We start from the raw sequence: 17,917 nt of genomic DNA on the forward strand, positions 1-17,917 counted from the left end.
TTCTATACTGTTAGATTTTTTTTTCCCCTGGGAAGTTAGGGATAGGGAAAATTGAATGTGTGCCCATTTTCTCTTTTTTCTTATGCCCCACAGTTTTGCTTGTAAATGTATGTGTGTGATTATGTGGGAGCATGTGTGAAAGAGAAAGAGAGAGAATTTTGATTTTCACATCAGCTTCTTATGGGTTCCCACTTTGGCTTTCTCTAGCAACTCCATGGACCCATTTAATTATATATAGGTTGAATGAATGAATGCAGTAATCAAGTGACAGTCTATCAGTGTCTGCCCTCAGAGCCATTGGTACCACATGGCCACAGATGTTTCCATGCAGCTGCCCATTGTTGGGACTGAGATGGAGACTCCCCAGCTGGGCCCATGCATGGACGTGTCTGGGTTTAATGGACTGTTTTCTAATTTGTGATTCCTTCATAAAGAGCCCCCTTTTCAGGATAATTACAGAGTCCTGTAATAATCTATTACTTAGGACTGGTTTCTGTTCCTCATGTTTTCGCAGCCTTCCACTGGGCTGCCCCAGCAGCATTGGCCACCTCCAGCAGTGAAAGCAGGGTGAGGCTGACCAGGACACCTTAACTGAGGAACCAGGAGAGCTCAGTGGATTGAGTGAAAGGCCCAGGAGGTAGGAGACCACACTTCCCATCTTAGCCCTGCAGCCCTGCTCACTGAGCCACTCTGAGCCTTCAAATTTCCTTCTGAAACATGAGGTAGAATTAAAGGAACCTTATCTAGGGTGCTTAATATACACTGGGCTTAGAAAAATACCACTTAGAAGTGAAGCAGTCTGAGCACATTAGCTCACAGTGATGTTTTTTACCAGAATTTATTAAGGTTACATATTGACGTGACTGTTGTCAAGATGATGACTTTTGAACGTTAGAGGAAAGGCGGACCAGAGGTGAGGCAGTCAAAGGTGGTCCCTATCACAGGGTGCCTGTTCCACCGCAGCCCAGGCCCCCCATCTCTTGCCCAGCCACTGGCTTCCTCTGCCAGTGGTGAACTCCAGTTATACCTTTATATATTGAATACATCATTTCCTCACTATTATCCCCATTTTACAGAAGAGAAACTGAAGGTGACTTGCTCAAGGTCATCAGCTAAGAAATGTCTGAGCCGGGATTTGAATCCAGATTTCACTAACTCTACTGCATGGTGGTCTTACGCATTAAGATACCACTTCCGTTCTAGGACCTCTATATTCCTCTAAACTAGGTGGCAGGCAGAGTAAAACAATGAAGTGTTTGTACCCTGCCCTCCTCTCTCCTTAGCCTAGAGTCTGAGGCTGGTGGGGGAATCTTGTGTTGTCTGAGCCCAGGGAGAGGGAGATGATCAGTCTGACAGCCAGGCTTGAAGGGAACCCAGGAGTGGGATACCAAACAAGTGCATACAATGAGATTGGAAAACTGCTGAATTTTCTACACTGCAGTTGTGAAGGATGAGGCTGGGCGAGGGAGAGGGGAGTCATAAAAGGGCTGGAACTTGCTCTGGGCCTTAAAGGAAGGGAAGGGTTTTCAGGCAGAAGAGGGGGATCACATCCCTGGTGGAGGGTACTGGAATAAGCAGAGTCTGGGGCTAGAGGAGGGGGCAGGCCAGGGGAGTGGTAGAGAGTGGTAGAGGCTGTCAGCCTGGGTAGGGTGAATAGGGCCTGATACCAAAGGTCTTCAAAGGCAGGCAGTGGAATCTGATAATAGGGAGCTATGGTAGGTTCTCCAGTAGTATTCTGTTGGGGTGGGAAATAGAACTAAGGGAGGGAGGGACTCCTATACAAAGGGAGGGAATCAATACAAATTTTATAGGCTAAATAGAACGATTTCTGAAAGCATTTTCCAAAATTGGATTTTATGTGGAAGTCTCATATGCTTTATTAACTTTCAGTCTTAGCAACAAGGGAGCCTGTTCCATCTTCTCTTCAAAAGCCCAATACCTAGGACAAAGCTCCCTGCCACATCTTAGGAGACCTAAGAGCCCTAACCTGGGGCTCTTTCTGTCCTATTTGGGGGGATTTTCTAGGTCTTTCTGTCCTATTTGGGGGTATTTTCAAGCCCTATGAGGATGAGGAAAGGCAGTCTGGCCTCAGAAAAGGGCATCTTAGCTGAGACTTCATGGGAGCCCAAGTTTTCCTCCAGCCTCGATCTGACCATCCAAGAGAAGGAACTTAGGAGCAGAAGCAAGAAGAACTACAGTTCTGCAGCCCATGGAACGAAAACCACAATCACAGAAAAATAGACAAAATGAAAAGGCAGAGGACAATGCCCCAGTTGAAGGAACAAGATAAAACACCAGAAAAACAACTAAATGAAGTGGAGATAGGCAACCTTCCAGAAAAAGAATTCAGAATAATGATAGTGAAGATGATCCAGGACCTCGGAAAAAGAATGGAGGATCGAGAAGATGCAAGAAATGTTTAACAAAGACCTAGAAGAATTAAAGAACAAACAGAGATGAACAGTACAATAACTGAAATGAAAAATAGACTAGAAGGAATCAATAGCAGAATAACTGAGGCAGAAGAACGGATAAGTGACCTGGAAGACAGAATGGTGGAATTCACTGCCGTGGGACAGAATAAAGAAAAAAGAATGAAAAGAAATGAAGATAGCCTAAGAGACCTCTGGGACAACATTAAATGCACCAACATTCGCATTATAGGGGTCCCAGAAGGAGGAGAGAGAGAGAAAGGACCTGAGAAAATGTTTGAAGACATTATAGTCAAAAACTTCCCTAACATGGGAAAGGAAATAGCCACCCAAGTCCAGAAAGCACAGAGAGTCCCAGGCAGGATAAACCCAAGGAGAAACACACCCAGACACATAGTAATCAAATTGACAAAAATTAAAGACAAAGAATAATTATTAAGAGAAGGAGCTGAGGGTGCCTGCTGCTTCCCCGTCTAGGAGAGGGTTAATGCTTACCTCCCCATCTAGCTCTTGCCTCCAAACACCAATGAGACTCTCTGTTCTGGAGCCAGACACGGCTTTTTGTTTTCCTCCTTGGGGGTCAGGGAAGCACAGCCATGAGCATTGGCCCTGATCTCAACTCCTGGGAAAGTGCCCCCAGATACCACCCAAGTGCTGAGCCTGCTTCACCCTCACCTCCACCCTGAGGGGCTGAGAGCGGGCAAGGTCAGCCATGGTCAGAAGAAGACCATCATTCAAGGGCTTGGGCCTCTGTTTACTAATCTGTAAAACTTCACTAACCCCCGCCGTACCCACCCCTCCCAGGGTAGCTATTAGGAGGATGTGCTAAGAAGTAAGGGCTCTTAAAACTACTCTGGGCACCCTCTTCCTTGTTACCACCATTTTCGAATCTAGTTCTAAACAGTTCATTCATTTTGGGGAACAAGTCATCTCTACCAAAGAGATGCGAGTCTTCTAAACCATCCCAAAGTTCAAGACCCTGTGTCAGGATCCTGGATGAAAATGCAGATTCCTGGGGCCCTGCCCCAGACACATGTGGTCAGAATCTCCTCCAAGGCAGGGAGATATGTGTTTAATTCAGGCCCCAAGAGGTTTGAGTATACAATCAAGTGGAAGAACTACTGTTTTAGAGTTGGGCAAACAAGGCCTGTCTGAGACCAGGAAGAGAAACAAGGGAGATAACAACCCTCCAGAGGCTGGTGTGGGAGGACTGGCCGAGATTCACTGGGAGGGAGGAGTGGGAAGGGCCTTGGCCTTCATCTGGCCCAATCCCAATTTCACCGATAATGAAATTGGGGCCCAGAGAGTGCGATGAGTCCAGGTCACCGAGAACATTCATGAAGACAGGCCTGTAGTCTCCGGGCTCTTGAAGCCCTCACCACACCTCCTACATATGTTGTGTGTTTTGCTCCTGCCTGGAGGTCATGCCCCTCTCCGAGCCCTAGGTTCTGTGTCTAGTCAGAGGCTTGAACCAAGTTAAGTCTTTTTCAAACTCCGTTTCTTAATGCTCCTGCTCCCTAGCCTTTTCATATCCAGAGATAAAATGTGTGATTTTCACTGCAGAACAAATAGAACTGTGCCTTTTTTCACAAGGAAAAAAGCCTCTTGCCGTCCTTTAAGTGCCTGGAAGGACTTTGGGCTCAGGAGTCCTTTGTACCAGGCCCTTCTAACCCAGGGCAGCCAGGTGAGCTCTTTCTACTGAGACTGTGGCTCTGAGAGGTCTGACTCACTCCCTATCTTCCAGGGCTTTCCAGTGCTTTCCCTTGGTAGCCTCAGCCAGCAGAGCCAAGGGAGGCTGCGTTTTTGACACAGATGGCACTCAGTCTACATACCTCCATGACCAAGCTGGCAGGCAGCCCCAGAAAGGGACAGAGAAACACACAACTGCACCAGACTGTGATGAAACCCACCTTTTCCAGCGCCCACCCCCCTCCCTTTTATTTCATGGCACTGATGAGAGGCAACCGTTTTAACAAACATGATTTTTTTTTTATTAGAAAAGTAAAAAATATTGCATAGGTCTTAATACTTGAACATCAAGTGTATTCATGAACAGCGAGTATCTTCATGTAAACAGTTCTAGATGGAAGACCCAGATGGTACTCCTCTGAGGGAGGGGTTCCAGCCCTCACCCCAATCAGCCCCATCCCCTCACAGTTCAACCCTTCACTACACATCCAGGGATGGGCCACACGCAGCTCCCAGGTGTATTTTTTCTTCAAGTGTCAAAGATCCCCAAGTGATCCCAACACCCACCCCTTCCTCCTCTTACATTCATGCGTCTGTAAGATAGCTGCCTAGAACAGGTCAGTAGTGAAGCTCCAATCAAAAAAAAAAAAAAGATACAAAAACAACAAAGAACAAACATTTGGTCCCTTCAGACCATGAGATACACAAACCACCTCGATGACCTCCCCCCCCCACCAGAGCCGGCTACCGTGAGCACACATCCCTTGCAGATGCCAGTGCAGCCCAGCTGCTCTCATGGCTCTGTCACACCACTGTTGTCTTAACTGTCAGTAACAATAAAAATAATAAGGTACATGCTACATACACATCCAGCCAGAAGCCTGGTTGGCCCCTAAGCCTTTGTTTCATGCTACAGTACTGAGGGGCAGCGTGTGAGCCCAAGTGGGAGCCACCTGTCCACACCTCAGTGAGCTTCCTAGGGAAACACCGTGTTCCCCTCACCTTGACCTTCCTCCCCACAGGTGGCTGTTGTCAGTTTTCTAACGACAGGCAGCAGTCCCTCAGCTTCTGCCTGCCAATGTCCACCCCAAAAGTTCAACTGTCTCTGTCATGGGGTCAGTATCGGCCCCCCAGACCCAAGTTCAACACTCCTCAATGAGCAGCTGCTCTGAGCTGTACAGCTTCTTTTTGATTACTCGGAAGCCTGTGCTCAGCGTCAGGGACTGGCTGAAGCCGGGGACGAAGGGAGAGTTGGCGGAGCTAAACAACCCCTGGATCTTGGGCCAGAGGCGTGAGTCCAGGCGCAGCACGAGGGTCAGCTGGAAGGTGGGCACAAGGCTGGGGTCGAGAGCCAGTTGACCCACGCTGTGGCAGCTCTTGCCCTGCTCTACGCAGACGTCTAGCAGCGCCCCCCGCAGCCCGCACGGCTCGCTGTAGGCCAGGCGCAGTAGTTCTTTGCCCACCTGGCTCACCAGCTGGCTGGGCATCAGCAGGCGTGCAGGGCGCCGCGAGCCCAGCCGTGCCTGGGCCAGGCTCTCCTGCAGCAGCTGCATCAGGTTGGCACACAGGTGCTCATCCTCGGGATCGCTGAGCAGCTCGAAGTCGGGCAGGGACACCCCATCCAGGTAAGAAGAGTCTGCAAGGGAAAGCACGTAGGGGAGGCAGTTAGAACAGCTCTGAACGGGGAGGTGCTGTTTCGCTAAGAAAGCAGCACTCCTTCCCACTCTGTGCCTCAGTTTCCGCCCCACTCTCGTACCCTATACCTCAATGCCCCTCCTCTGCCCGCCTCCTTCCACAATCCGGATTCTGATGGGATAGGAAGCCAAAGTGGCTTTGACTCCTTCCAGCGCGGTGCTTTCTCACCTCCCCGGCCCCTCTATTCGCGTCCGGCTCCCGCCCACGGCTTACCTTCCTCCGGCCCAAAGCCACTGTTGCTGCTGTCCAGGGACTCGCAGTCCGAGCTCTCCAGGCTCGCGCAGCGGCCGAGTGCCTCTTCTCGGGCCGCCGACCCCCAGGCTGAGCGTGGCGGCTGATCTGGGGTGGGAGTTCGGGACAAGGACGAGGACGAAGAGGACGACGAGAAGCGATCCCAAAGGCTAGGCATGGTGAGGACGGACGCCAGGACGTTTGCAGATGAGCTCAGGGTACTGGAGCGCAGAAGACGCTGTAAGACAAGAGCGGCGCGGGCCCGGCGTCAGTCTGGGGGCTGCTCCAGACTGAGAGCGCTAGGATCCCCACGGCTGAGGCCTCTCCGCGCAGCGACCAGCACACAGAGAAGGGACACTCACCAGCTACTGCGGTCAGCTAGAACTGGGACAAGTGCGTGCGCGAACTGGTGCCAACCCCCGAGCTCTGCCCGGACCTGTCCCTTCTCCCCACCCGCACCTCCCCCTCGGCCTGCCGCGGTCCCTAGTGCCAGCGCAGAGAGACCTATAAGGACTAGTGGGAAGAGGCCACACCCCTTCCGCGCCGCGGCCCAATCCAGACCCGGGAGTGTGGCCCACCTCGACCAATGGGCTCTGGGCGCACGTTCGCAACGTTCTCTCCTGCCCGGTGACAGCCGCCTGGCCCCGCCCCCCTTGGGCCCCAGAAAGCACCCGGCCAAACCCGCGAGCCTCGGCCACGCCCCCTTTCTGGAAAGGGATCCGCGGCGGCTGCAGCTGCCAAGGTCCCCGAGGGCGGTCGCGGCAGGGGAGGATCTAGGAAAGACTTGTTTATTATAGGGTCGTATTGCTGGGGGAGGGGGTAGGCCGCGGCCGCTCGGGGGAAGAGGCAGGGGAACTTGAGGGCGGCAACAAGCAGGGAAGACGGTTGCCCTCAGCGTCTGAGAGCCTGCGAGCTCTGGGCACAATTGGGCGCACAAGTGGATGCCAGTGGGACGGCGGCGTGGGGAGCAGACGTTAATCCACCGGCCCTCGCGCACGTACCCCACGCTAACCCTTCCTTACGAAGGGTCGGGTTATGGGGGTGGGGTCCAAAGACTGGGCAGCTCCGGGCACCGTGCTCGCTCTTCCTGGCGGCCCCACCTGCCCGCCCGCTTGTTACTCTACAGCCCCAGGGGATGGATTAATTGGGGGGGGTGGGGTCCGCTCCCAGCCTCCAGCTGCCTCCAAGGAGGGGGTTTGGGAAACGTGGTTAAAAGACTATTGATGGGCCCCGGTTCCTAGCGCTTGGTTCTGGAGCTGGGAGCCATATCAGAGGGACACACTGACCCACCCGCCGGCCCTAAGGACGGACAGAGGTGCGGCTGTGCCTCCCCCGCCCGCTGCGGCCGAGAGGCCCCGGGCGTCCGCCGGGTCCTAGCGCCCCTCTTTCCAAAACGCTTTGTGTAAAAGAGCCGGAGAGTTGCATCAGGACCGAAGACCTAGATCTCCGGAAAAGCCCCGGAGTGAAATCGCTATCCCCTGTTTCGTCATTCAGGAGGGGCCACAGAAAATGTGACCCGACGGCGGTGCTCGAAGACTGACAGAGATTGCTGAAGGTGGGAAGGGGATCGGACGGATTCGACCTTTATTTATTTAAAGATATATCAATCTGGGTCACAGGATCCTGATGGAAGAGAGAACCAAACTTACATCAGACGCTCTCGTCCCTGGGAGGGCCAGAGCCTAACCAGATCAGACTGGCGGGCGTCTCCTCGGGGCAGACTTGCGCGTGACAGAAGACACTTGCCGCCGGAAGAGTCCGGCCGCTGCCATCCACACCCCCTCCCATTAAAAAAAAGAAAGAGGCTGGCCCGTGGGCCTTCTGGGCAAACCAAGACTTAGAACTGTGAACGACCAGAATCAAGCCCTGCACCCCGTCCCCTTTTTCCAGATGGGAGAACCATCTCTGCAGACAAATTTATGGATAAAAAATAAATTAGACGACTCAGATTAGGAGATATCTTAAAGACTGCTGCAGAATAGAATAGTCTGTTAGCTAATGGGGCTTTCAACGCCTGAACACTGGCCCTTTCTTCCTATCCTCCAAGCTCTAGTCACTTGCTGGGAACCTTAAAGACACCAAGTCTTGGCAATTCGGTGAAGTGCTTGGAGGACTGAGGGTAGATGACATCCTCTTGAAATCACCCTTTACTGAGGTGGGAAGGAAAGAGTTGGGGTGACCTGTATGGGTGTGTCTTTCTGTCCGGACTGAAGATCAGGGAATTAATCCATCAAGACCATTCTCTCCTCCCAGGCTGACTGGGCTGGGGACATCTGAGACAGCAGGATATAGACTTAGGGTGTTTTTCTTCTCTCTCTCTCCGCCGACGCCGCATGAAAAAAAAATTAAGAAAAATGTGGAACACTAATCTAAGAAAAATAGAGGTTTTTAAATAGAGGTTTCAGAAGCAAAAGAATCCAGTGCCATTTTGGAAAGGTCAGTTTACTAGGAATCATTCATTCATTCAATAAGTAGCCATCACGGAAGAAGTGTGCTAAGCAGCTTTTTTATTCACTGTCTCATTCTGTTAATAAAACAGCTTTTTATAATGGGGAAGGGCTATGTTCATGGGCACTGGGTAATTTTGTTTCTTTTCAAAAGAAATCCATTAATGTTGTTGTCTCATCATTTTCAGAAAAGGACAGGCAGTCTTAACCCTGGAGGTTTTTCCCAGAGGAGAGAGTGGGCTACAGGGTAAACAACCACCTGCTAGGAGGCCTGGCTGCAGGGGGATGAGGGTGGAGGGCTAAATGGCTTCCCGACTGAAACTCTTCACCCCTATGAAGGAGGGGGGCAAAGCCCCATACCATTGTCTGTCAGGAGAACCTCTGGGTCTAGAAGGGGAGTTTCCTGTTAGCCCCTCCGAGGAGCTAGGGTGGAGGGTCTTGGTTCATCCTGTGAGGTGAAGGGCAGGATCCCTTCCACATGGCTGGGGCTGGAAAGACATGGTTACCATCTCACACACCTCTCTCTGCATTGAAGATGGGATGGGGGGGGGTCCCAAAAGTGGTACTTGCAAGGAGCGGGCAGCTCCATCTCCTAGCCTCTGAGCCAGGCCTCTTCAAATCCTTCAAAGATCCTATGAACCCCGCATTTGCTTCTCTCCCCCTCAGGCTTAGGCTGGCTGCAGGTCAGGCTTGCCTGGACATGCTCCTGCCAGCAGCCCTGGAGACCCAGCTGTGGCATCCCTTCCTGCAGGAAGCCTTCCCCAGTGCCCAACCCAATACACCATCCCTTAGGTGCCCCCCCTCAGGTCATCCTCACACCCGATGCACATCTCTGTTAATAACTGTTTCCCCTTTAGTCTTCTCACCAGACTATGAGCTTCCTGAGGGTGAGTTCTACTCTTCTTTTTATTTTTTTAATTTATTTATTTTTGGCTGCATTGGGTCTTCGTTGCTGCACGCAGGCTTTCTCTAGTTGTGGTGAGCAGGGGGCTACTCTTTGTGGTGCGCTTCTCATTGCAGTGGCTTCTCTTGTTGCGGAGCACGGGCTCTAGGCGCACGGGCTTCATTAGTTGTGGCATGGGGGCACGTGGGCTCAGTAGTTGTGGCGCACCGGCTTAGTTGCTCCACGGCATGTGGGATCTTCCTGGACCAGGGCTCGAACCCGTGTCCCCTGCATTGGCAGGCGGATTCTTAACCACTGCACCAGCAGGGAAGTCCAGTTCTACTCTTCTTAACTTCCAGTGGCTAGCACATAGTAGAGTCTCAGTGAATATTCCTTGGATGAATAAATGAATGAATGGATAAGCAAGAAGGTGGATTTTCCCAGAACTGCAGACCTACACCTGGATTCTCAGGATCTGGGTGGCCTTTGGGGTGAGCCTTCAGAAGAACTCCATGCTACCTTTCTACCCCCTTTCTCACAAGTGCTAAGAGTGTTGGATGTATCTGAATATTTCCCTTCTTCCTCAGCTCAGGTCAGGAAGTGGGCTTCTAAGGCAACCTAATTCTTCCACTTTGGGTATAGTCGGCAACCCCAGGAAGTTGGGGATGGAGGTTCATTGTGCAGAGGGCTGACTTGTGGGAAATCTTTTAAAGCAATTAGTACTTTCCCTTCAAGTACCTTAAAATACTCAAAAATTTTTTTATTGAGATGAAATTCACATGTAAAATTAAACTTTTTAAAGTGAACAAGTCAGTGGCATTTAGTACATCCACAGTGTTGTACAACCACCACCTCTATCTATTCCAAAACATCTTTATCATCCCAAAGGAGACCCTGAACTCACCAAGCAGTCACTCTCCTCAAAATACTTTTTTTTTTTTTTTGGATTCAAAATACTTTTGAAGTTTATATTCCCTTGTTGGTGGGAGTAGGGTTGCCCCTTTGCACAACTCCAGATAGCACCATTACCATTCGAGTCTGCATTTACATGTGTCTTCTGGGGAAAGCACTCCTAACATAGACACAGTGTGCAACATGGAATCTGTATCAAGACGACCCTGATGGGGAGATGGCTGAACTCCCAGCAGGAGTGGGCTAGTGTCATGTCCCCAGTGACTCAGGCTTCTGAAGTTGGTAACCATGCCCCATGTCCCAGTCTCTGTGGCCAGAGCCATGCCTGTGCAGAAGCTCTGCCTCTTCTCAGGCTCTGCTCTCTTTCCGTAGGACTCACAGCAGCCTGCAATTTCAAGTCAGTGAGCACACACTCCAGGCCACCTGCCCCTCCCTGTTCTGGCGGTTTCTGTCCTGTGCACCGGTTCCCAGGACCTCAGTCTGGCAAGTTGCCCCAGTTGGGTGTGGGGAGTTAAACCAGATCTTGGGGTGGGGGTGTGTTTCTGGGAACCCCAGAATTCAGGATGGGAACCCCTGAAGGCCAGCCAGCATGCCCGCGCGGCTCTGCTTGGGTTGCCTCCACAGCCCTTTGGAAACATGTCATTGAGGGGAGTGGAGGTGGCAGGAGGCGCCCGGGTGGTGGGGAGAGGGTGGAGTGGTGGTGGCACGTGGGGACAATGAAGCCAGCAAAAGTGTTCCCAGGACTCCTGTGGCTTTTTTACTTGAAAAACAACAACTTGGTCAGAATAGCAAGATTATAAGTGCACCTGGTTTACTAGAAGGCTGTGAAAAGCTGTTGACGGCTGAGGGCTTTAGCAGGATTTTGACTGTGTTATTGGAGGGAGAGTTAAAAATTCAGTGGGGAATCTTTTTGCAAGTGAAGCTACTTTTTGAAATGGATATACTAACAATACATTGTATTGTGCAGCCTTTCAAAGAAGCTTTTGAATTATATTATCTACTTACACCCGAAGGAATGAATATAATGCCATTCTACAGAAAAGCAAATTGAGGCCCAGAGTGAGTGTCCTGGAATCCTACCATCAGCTAGCGGCTTTCTAGCCTGATTGATAATTAGAATCTCCTGTGGAGCTTGAAACCCACCTCCCCAATCCCCATTCTGATTTGGTAGGTCTGGATGGGTCCCTTTTGTACAAAGCTCTCTGGGCGGTCCTGATGCTTATCTTTAGTTGGGATGTCTGCAGACTGACCTGTCAGGAAGAAAGGTAGGCCTTGGAAGGAACGCTGGCTTGGCTTCCCAGCCTCTCTGTGGGTTGGGGGTGGGTTCGGGGAGGTGAGATGGCACACAGCTGTGGAGACTAGGCCCACATGTGGTAATGGTGCGCTCACAGCCAGCCAGTTCTAATGGGCTCCTAGGTTTCACAAGAAGTCATTTCCTCTGGGGACAGGGCAAAGGGCAGAAGGAACCCCACCAAGGGCTGGCTTGTTAAACCACCATGACAAAGGTGGAGCTAGGAGGGTAGCCTGAGTATCCTGCCGGAGCTCAGGTTACCCCTGCAGTGGTGAAAGGCACGACGGCCTGCCAGACCCCCACTGCTCCCCCCGCAGCCAGAGTTGTCCTAGGGATCCAGATTCCAGGGCACTGTCTCTCTTTTCTCACTAACACACTGGACTGCCTCTCAGGAAGGAATCCCATCTGCGGGGTCAGCTTTTGGCCAGCTTCTCAGAATCCCTCTTCCATCCTAGCTTCTGAACTCTTATGAGGGAAGAAAACAGTGAAGTGGAGGGAGGCTGAGGTAACACCCCTCTCCAGTTAGTACCCAAAGCCTAGGGTAACTGGCTTTCCGAGGCAAGCCCAGGCCCTGTGAGGGGACAGGAGTCAGCTGACCTGAGTTCAGGCTCTTTGGCTATTTGGCTGCTAAAGATGAATAGGATTCCGAGCTGTGGCCTGAAGCAGCGCCTAGGAAGCGTAATGTGTCTTTGAAATCCAGTATTTTCATTACAAATTATTATTTTATTTTATTATTTTTATTACAAATAATGCAATCTTGCATTCTATTTTATATTTTATCCGTGTATGGGAATTTGTAATTTCGGTAGCAAACTTTAAAATGACAATACTGCCCCCCAAAAAAACCTTTTTAACAAAAAAGATACACTCCATTTATCCTGTGGCTTTAGACACTGTTGGGATTTTCATACCCCAGTTTTGAAAACCCAGAACTAGAGAATCTCAAGGGCCTATTCAACTCCACAAAGATCATGACAAAGAAAAAAAGATTTCAGTTCTATGGAGCTCCTTTTCTAAAACTCCCGGGGTGGAGGGCGGCCCATAGGGTGGTGGACCATCTGGAGGAGGCCTGCCAGAGAAGGTAGAAACAGACGTCCCAGTTCCAGCCCTTTCAGTGTTCTCGCTTTTTGAGGGTTTCCAATTGCCATATATCAAAGCGGGGCAGGCAGGGTCAGGATGAGCTTTGTTCATCAAGGTGGGGGTGGGGCGGGGGTGGAGGGATGACGAGGATGATCAGAAGCTGCTACAGTGGGGACAGCCTGAATCCAGGCTTGCATTTGCATAGCGTAGATGAGACAGGCCTCATCAGTGCCATTGTACAGGTAAGAAAACAGTTTCGGATAGGTGCAGGGACTTGCCTAAGGTCACATAGCCAGTCAGCAGGCTGGAGCCGTGACTCTAGATCTAGGCTGATTTCCTTGATTCCAAGCCCCTGACACTTAGTTGAGAGCCAAAGGGACTGTATGGCTGGGAAGGGGGGCAGTACACGTTGGGAAGCGGTGGTGTAGGACAGGTGGAGTGAACACCTGGAGTCGATATGGAGCTATTGACAGAAAACTTTCTCTGCTGGTTAGGCTCTTTATTTTATCTGATGAGGCTCTTCCTCCCCATGCAGAATTCAGCAGGGCCCAGCAGTGCTGACTCAATGGCAAAGCTCACTGTCGCCATGGGGTCCCCTTCAGCTAGACAACCGCAAGCCCAGAAGTGACACTGATTCTGTCACATCCTCCCTCCAGGTATCCTCCCTGAGAGCTCAGGAGGGCCCATGTGGGAAGTGGTGAGCCAAAAGAGGAGCCTCTCCCCGCCCCCAGCTGTAACGTTTGTAACCCACAAAGGACAGACTTTGGCGTAGGAATCCAGAAGCTACGGCTGAATCTTTTTGTATTTAAAAATCACACGCAGAGAAACACAAAAAAATCTAGATTTCTAGCTTCTGCTCTGGGAAGAGGAGCACACAAGAGCTGAATTGACTTCCCCGCTGTGGCTGGTCTGCAGTGGGGCCAGCCGGGATGGGGGAAGGGAAGACCCCCTGCTCCCTTTCCTCTCCCCTCCCGCCCCCCACCCTCGGCCGAGGTACGCCTTCAGGGGAGCCGGGCAGGGGAGGTGACAGATGCTGAGCAGCTGACTGGGGAGGTGGGGGTCTGTCTCCACGGACCCCCTGGTGTGTGTTGGGACGAGCGGGGACGTGACTTGGAGAACGTGCGTCTTGAGGACGAGGTGGGGTGGAAGGAGGGAAAGTGAGACAGGGGAGGAGGGCGGGGCTAGCGTTGACCCCGCCCACTCCGGGGAGGAAGAAGACTCCTCCCACCGTCCGAGAGGAAAGCCGCCAGGCTGGGGAGATGCTGAGCTCAGCGCTTTAGTCGTTGGGCTGCTGGGTGGGGGGCAGGGCGAGCGGCTGGCGCCTTTCTGGGGAGGGCAGAAGAGCGGGGAGAAGGGGAGGGAGGAGAGGCTGAGGAGGGCCTCACAACCCTGAGGCAGTAACTCTCCTCGGGCCGGGTCCGCTAACAAAGCCGTCTCTGTTGGGGTGGGGGAGGCCTCCTGGGTGCACGCAGAACCTTATGGGGGTGGGCGGGGGAGTGTCTGTGAGTCACCACCCTACACCCTGACTTAGGCCCAAGAACCCACGTCAGAGAGGCAGAGCCCTTGTGCCCTCTGACCCCAGGATTTGTTTGGTGGAGGGAGTGCAGGGAGCAGTGCCTGCTCCTATAGGGCTGCAGGTCAGAACTGCCCGGGCAGCCCCCGGGGACTTTTATTTAAGGCAGCCTTATAAAAAAGCAGGGAATATCAGCTTGGGAGGGGAAGGAAGAAAACCCTTTAGACCTACTTGGCACAAATGGTTACCCGGGCCAAATGGATGGGTGGCTATTTTTGAGCTGACCTACATACCTATTTGCCTCTTTATCTTTTTATTATCACACATAGTTATTATGGGAGCTTTTCTTTAGCACTCGGTGCAGCTGCTGCATTTGCTGAGGGCTGCACAACGAGGCGTGTTGCCTCATTCTCCCAGGAAGTTTTAAGAGTCTCTGGCCCAGGGAAGAAGGACATCAATAGGCCTGCAGAAGCTTCACCAAGTTCTTTCCCCAAGGAATGGGATCCGAACCTGGATGCACCACGTCCAGAGCTTGTTAGCCTTGGAGGCCAGGAATGATATTCAGATTTGGCAACAATGTCCCTGGGTTTTGCCCAGGCCGGCCTAAATGGGCCTCATTGCTTGCCAAAGTTGACCTGTGCTCCTGCAGCCCCACACTATGGCAGGTGGGGCTTCCCTTCACAGATGGAGAAACTGAGGCAGAGATGAATTGTGGACAGAACTGGTTTGGGATTTCCTGCTTTGATTGTGGAAGTAACTCTGTTATCTTAAGTAGAAACAAGGAGAGCCTGGTACTTTCTATTTTACTTTTGTTCAGCTTCACTAAGGCCTCCCTCTCAAACCTTTTAATAGCTCCCCACTGCCTTTAGAGCAAGTCTGGCTCCTTACCTTGGCCTCACAAACCCCCAGGGCTGGCCCTTGACTATCTCTAGCTGCACCTCCCTCCCAAAGCCAGGAGGGGAAAATCACAGATGGTTCTAATTACCTCTAAAACGCTCTTAAATTTTCCATAAAGTACAGTATGCCTGGCTTTGTGTATACAACTTTGCACAGTAATATGTATGTAGATGTGCAAAATATATACAGCCATGTACAGTGGATCATAAAGAGAACATCCACAAAGTGTAAGCATATAATTTACAGTATTTTTAATCACTCTAAATAGAAACAGACACATAGATGTGGAGATGAGACTGGCAGAGGTGACAGCAGATTTCTGTCTCCTCCCATCTGGTGCCCTCTCTAGGGCATGAAATCCTTGGCCCCTGGGGAGGAGAATGGGGGCTGCTTGCCCTCCTTAAAATGCTCTTTTTGGCTTGGATTTTTCTTTCCAGGCTGGTATAATTGACTTCGCCCAGGTGCCCTGTGCCCCGTGGGATGCTTTTCCTCTGTGGTCTCAAGTGTCTTCCCTTCCAGCTTGCTCCCATCTTCACACAGATTACTTTTCCCAGATGCCCTTCTAACTCCTTCTGACTCACACTCCAAGCTTGTCTCAGCTCAGGGCCCTCCAGGAGCCCCTTTTGAGCACACTTGGGAAGCTCCATGTCCCCTGGCCGGGGAGTGCAGGGCCAGGGAGTCCAGTCCAGAACTGCTTGCCTTTGAAGCCAGTGCTCAGTTCCCAGAGCTGTGGATGTGTCGCTCTCTTCTCACTTGATGTATATTGAAATTATCCTATCCTGGGTCTGATGCTCCATCAATTTGTAAACTCCTTCAGAGGTCACCTATTTTAAATCTTTAAACACTCACCACCACAACTACCCCCAACACACACACACCCCTAACCTCTCTATGTTAGATACATATGGTATATGCTCAACAAGTATTCGGCCCGGAATCGAATGGCAGTAGAGCTTGCCTGTGACTCAAGGCCAATGTGATGTCAGTGAGAAGTCTCCCTTGACCCCTATCAGGCAGTGGGGAACTCTACATAACCTGAACTCTGATAGTGTGTATTATTATCACAGAAAGTTAAAACTGAAAGAGGTATTTCCCTTCTTGTCAGATGAGAAGATTAAAGGGGAAGTGGCCTGGAATGGGAACCAGATCCCATGGTCTGCTGGCTTCACTGGCCCTCTCTCCTGGTGGGCCCATCCCTTCTCCTCTGTTGTTTCCTTTCAAAGTACTCATCCCATATGTAATTATCCATGTATTTATCTGTGTGGATGTACAATGCCTGTCTTTCCCATTAAACTGTAAGCTTGCCAAGGTCTGTATCTGTTTCATCCCGGAGCTCCAGTGCCCTGCACAAAGCCAGGTCCCCAGAGTTCCCAACACATATATATGAAAAAGAAAATGAGTATCCATGTGGCCTGAGAACCTCCTTCTACTTCCCCAGGGCAGCACTGAGATTGGCTCAAAAACTGCAGAGTTGACAGGCCTAGTGTTCCGTGTCAGGACCTCCAAGGCAAACACCCTGTCCTGAGCTTAAGACCTAGGAGGGGAGATAAGACACCTTGTGAATAACCCTAATGCAAGGAAAACAGCTGAGCTGGGAATGATAGTCAGACTTGGTGTTGCAATCGAGCAGTGGTGTGGGAGGCAGATCAGAGGTTTGAGACCTGAGGCCAGGAACCAGTTAGATAGTGATGGGAGAAAACTGAGAAAAAAAAACCACCTTGAGTGTCTGTGGCAGGATAACAGTTAAATAAACTATAGTACATCCAAATCATGGAGTATTATGTGGGTGTTAAAAAGAGTGAGGTCAGTTTTGGAAAAATGCCCGATACGTTGTTGGGCAAAAAGAACAAGTTGCAGAACAATTTGTAACCTCTAATCTCATTTTGAAAGAAAAACAGAGGACATTCCCCTGCAGACACACACTTACATGTGCAGAGAAAACATCTAGAAGGATACTGGAAAAACGGCCCCCAGAGGTTATCTCTGAGGGATGGAGGGGTGGGGGAGGCTTTTAGTTTTTCACTTTATATCATTTTTTTTTTTCAGGTTAAAAAGTAAGGTTACCTTTATTTTGCTTTGTAGAAACACTGGAAATAGGATTTTTTAAAAAAATAAATTTTATTTATTTATTATTATTATTTTTTGGCTGTGTTGGGTCTTCGTTGCTATGCATGGGCTTTCTCTAATTGTGGCGAGTGGGGGCTACTCTTCGTCGTGGTGCGCGTGCTTCTCATTGCGGTGGCTTCTCTTACTGTGGAGCACGGGCTCTAGGCATGCGGGCTTCAGTAGTTGCAGCACTCAAGCTCAGTAGTTGTGGCTCGCGGGCTCCAGAGTACAGGCTCAGTAGTTGTGGCGCACGGGCTTAGTTGCTCCGCGACATGTGGGATTTTCCCGGACCAGGGCTCGAACCCGTGTCCCCTGCATTGGCAGGCGGATTCTCAACCACTGCGCCACCAAGGAAGCCCTGGAAATTGGATTTTTACCATGAGCTCATATTACTTTCACAAGAGGTTTTTGTGTTTTGGCTATTGCAGGATTGCGGATGGGGTTGGGGGTTGGATAAAGAGGTGGGGTGGGGCTACAGCAGTGGAGACCCAGTGAGAAGTACTGCAGCTCCTGGACAGGTGGGGGAAGGGTCTGGGAAGGCTCTGTGGTTCCAAATGGGGAGAAGTGAGGATGGCTGTGGAAATGGAATGTGGGAAGCACAGGGCAGTGTAGGGGAGGCTCATTCAAGATGACTGACCTCCACAGTGCCTGTGACCCTGGGTAGGGGACAAGGAGCCCAAGACCAGGAAACCTTAACTTTTGGGAACAAGGGCAAGGAAAGGAAGGAGGTCGACCTTTAGG

General features: G+C 51.0%; 2 protein-coding genes across 8 annotated transcripts in view; one reads left to right on the forward strand and one right to left on the reverse strand.

Moving 5' to 3' along the window:
* Positions 1–4,399: 4,399 nt before the first annotated feature.
* Positions 4,400–6,552, reverse strand: DDIT4 (DNA damage inducible transcript 4). Its single transcript, XM_067710633.1, has 3 exons — positions 6,410–6,552; positions 6,030–6,285; positions 4,400–5,757 (listed from the first exon to the last, which is right to left on the reverse strand). The coding sequence occupies exons 2-3, from the start codon at positions 6,223–6,225 to the stop codon at positions 5,264–5,266; spliced, it is 690 nt and encodes a 229-aa protein (XP_067566734.1). The 5' UTR covers positions 6,226–6,285; positions 6,410–6,552; the 3' UTR covers positions 4,400–5,263.
* Positions 6,553–6,866: 314 nt separating this feature from the next.
* The window catches only part of ASCC1 (activating signal cointegrator 1 complex subunit 1), a 141,547-nt gene continuing 130,496 nt past the window's right edge, over positions 6,867–17,917 (forward strand). For 2 of the 7 annotated variants that reach the window (XM_067710620.1, XM_067710615.1), the window contains exons 1-2: positions 6,870–9,381; positions 10,662–10,772. The gene's annotated coding sequence lies outside the window, so the exon portion shown is untranslated. Of the gene's footprint in view, positions 9,382–10,661; positions 10,773–17,917 lie in introns of all 7 variants that reach the window. The other 5 variants (XM_067710619.1, XM_067710616.1, XM_067710608.1 and 2 more) reach the window with 5 other exon arrangements.

The sequence above is a fragment of the Pseudorca crassidens genome, chromosome 16 (assembly GCF_039906515.1).
Source record: "Pseudorca crassidens isolate mPseCra1 chromosome 16, mPseCra1.hap1, whole genome shotgun sequence".
NCBI lineage: Eukaryota > Metazoa > Chordata > Mammalia > Artiodactyla > Delphinidae > Pseudorca > Pseudorca crassidens.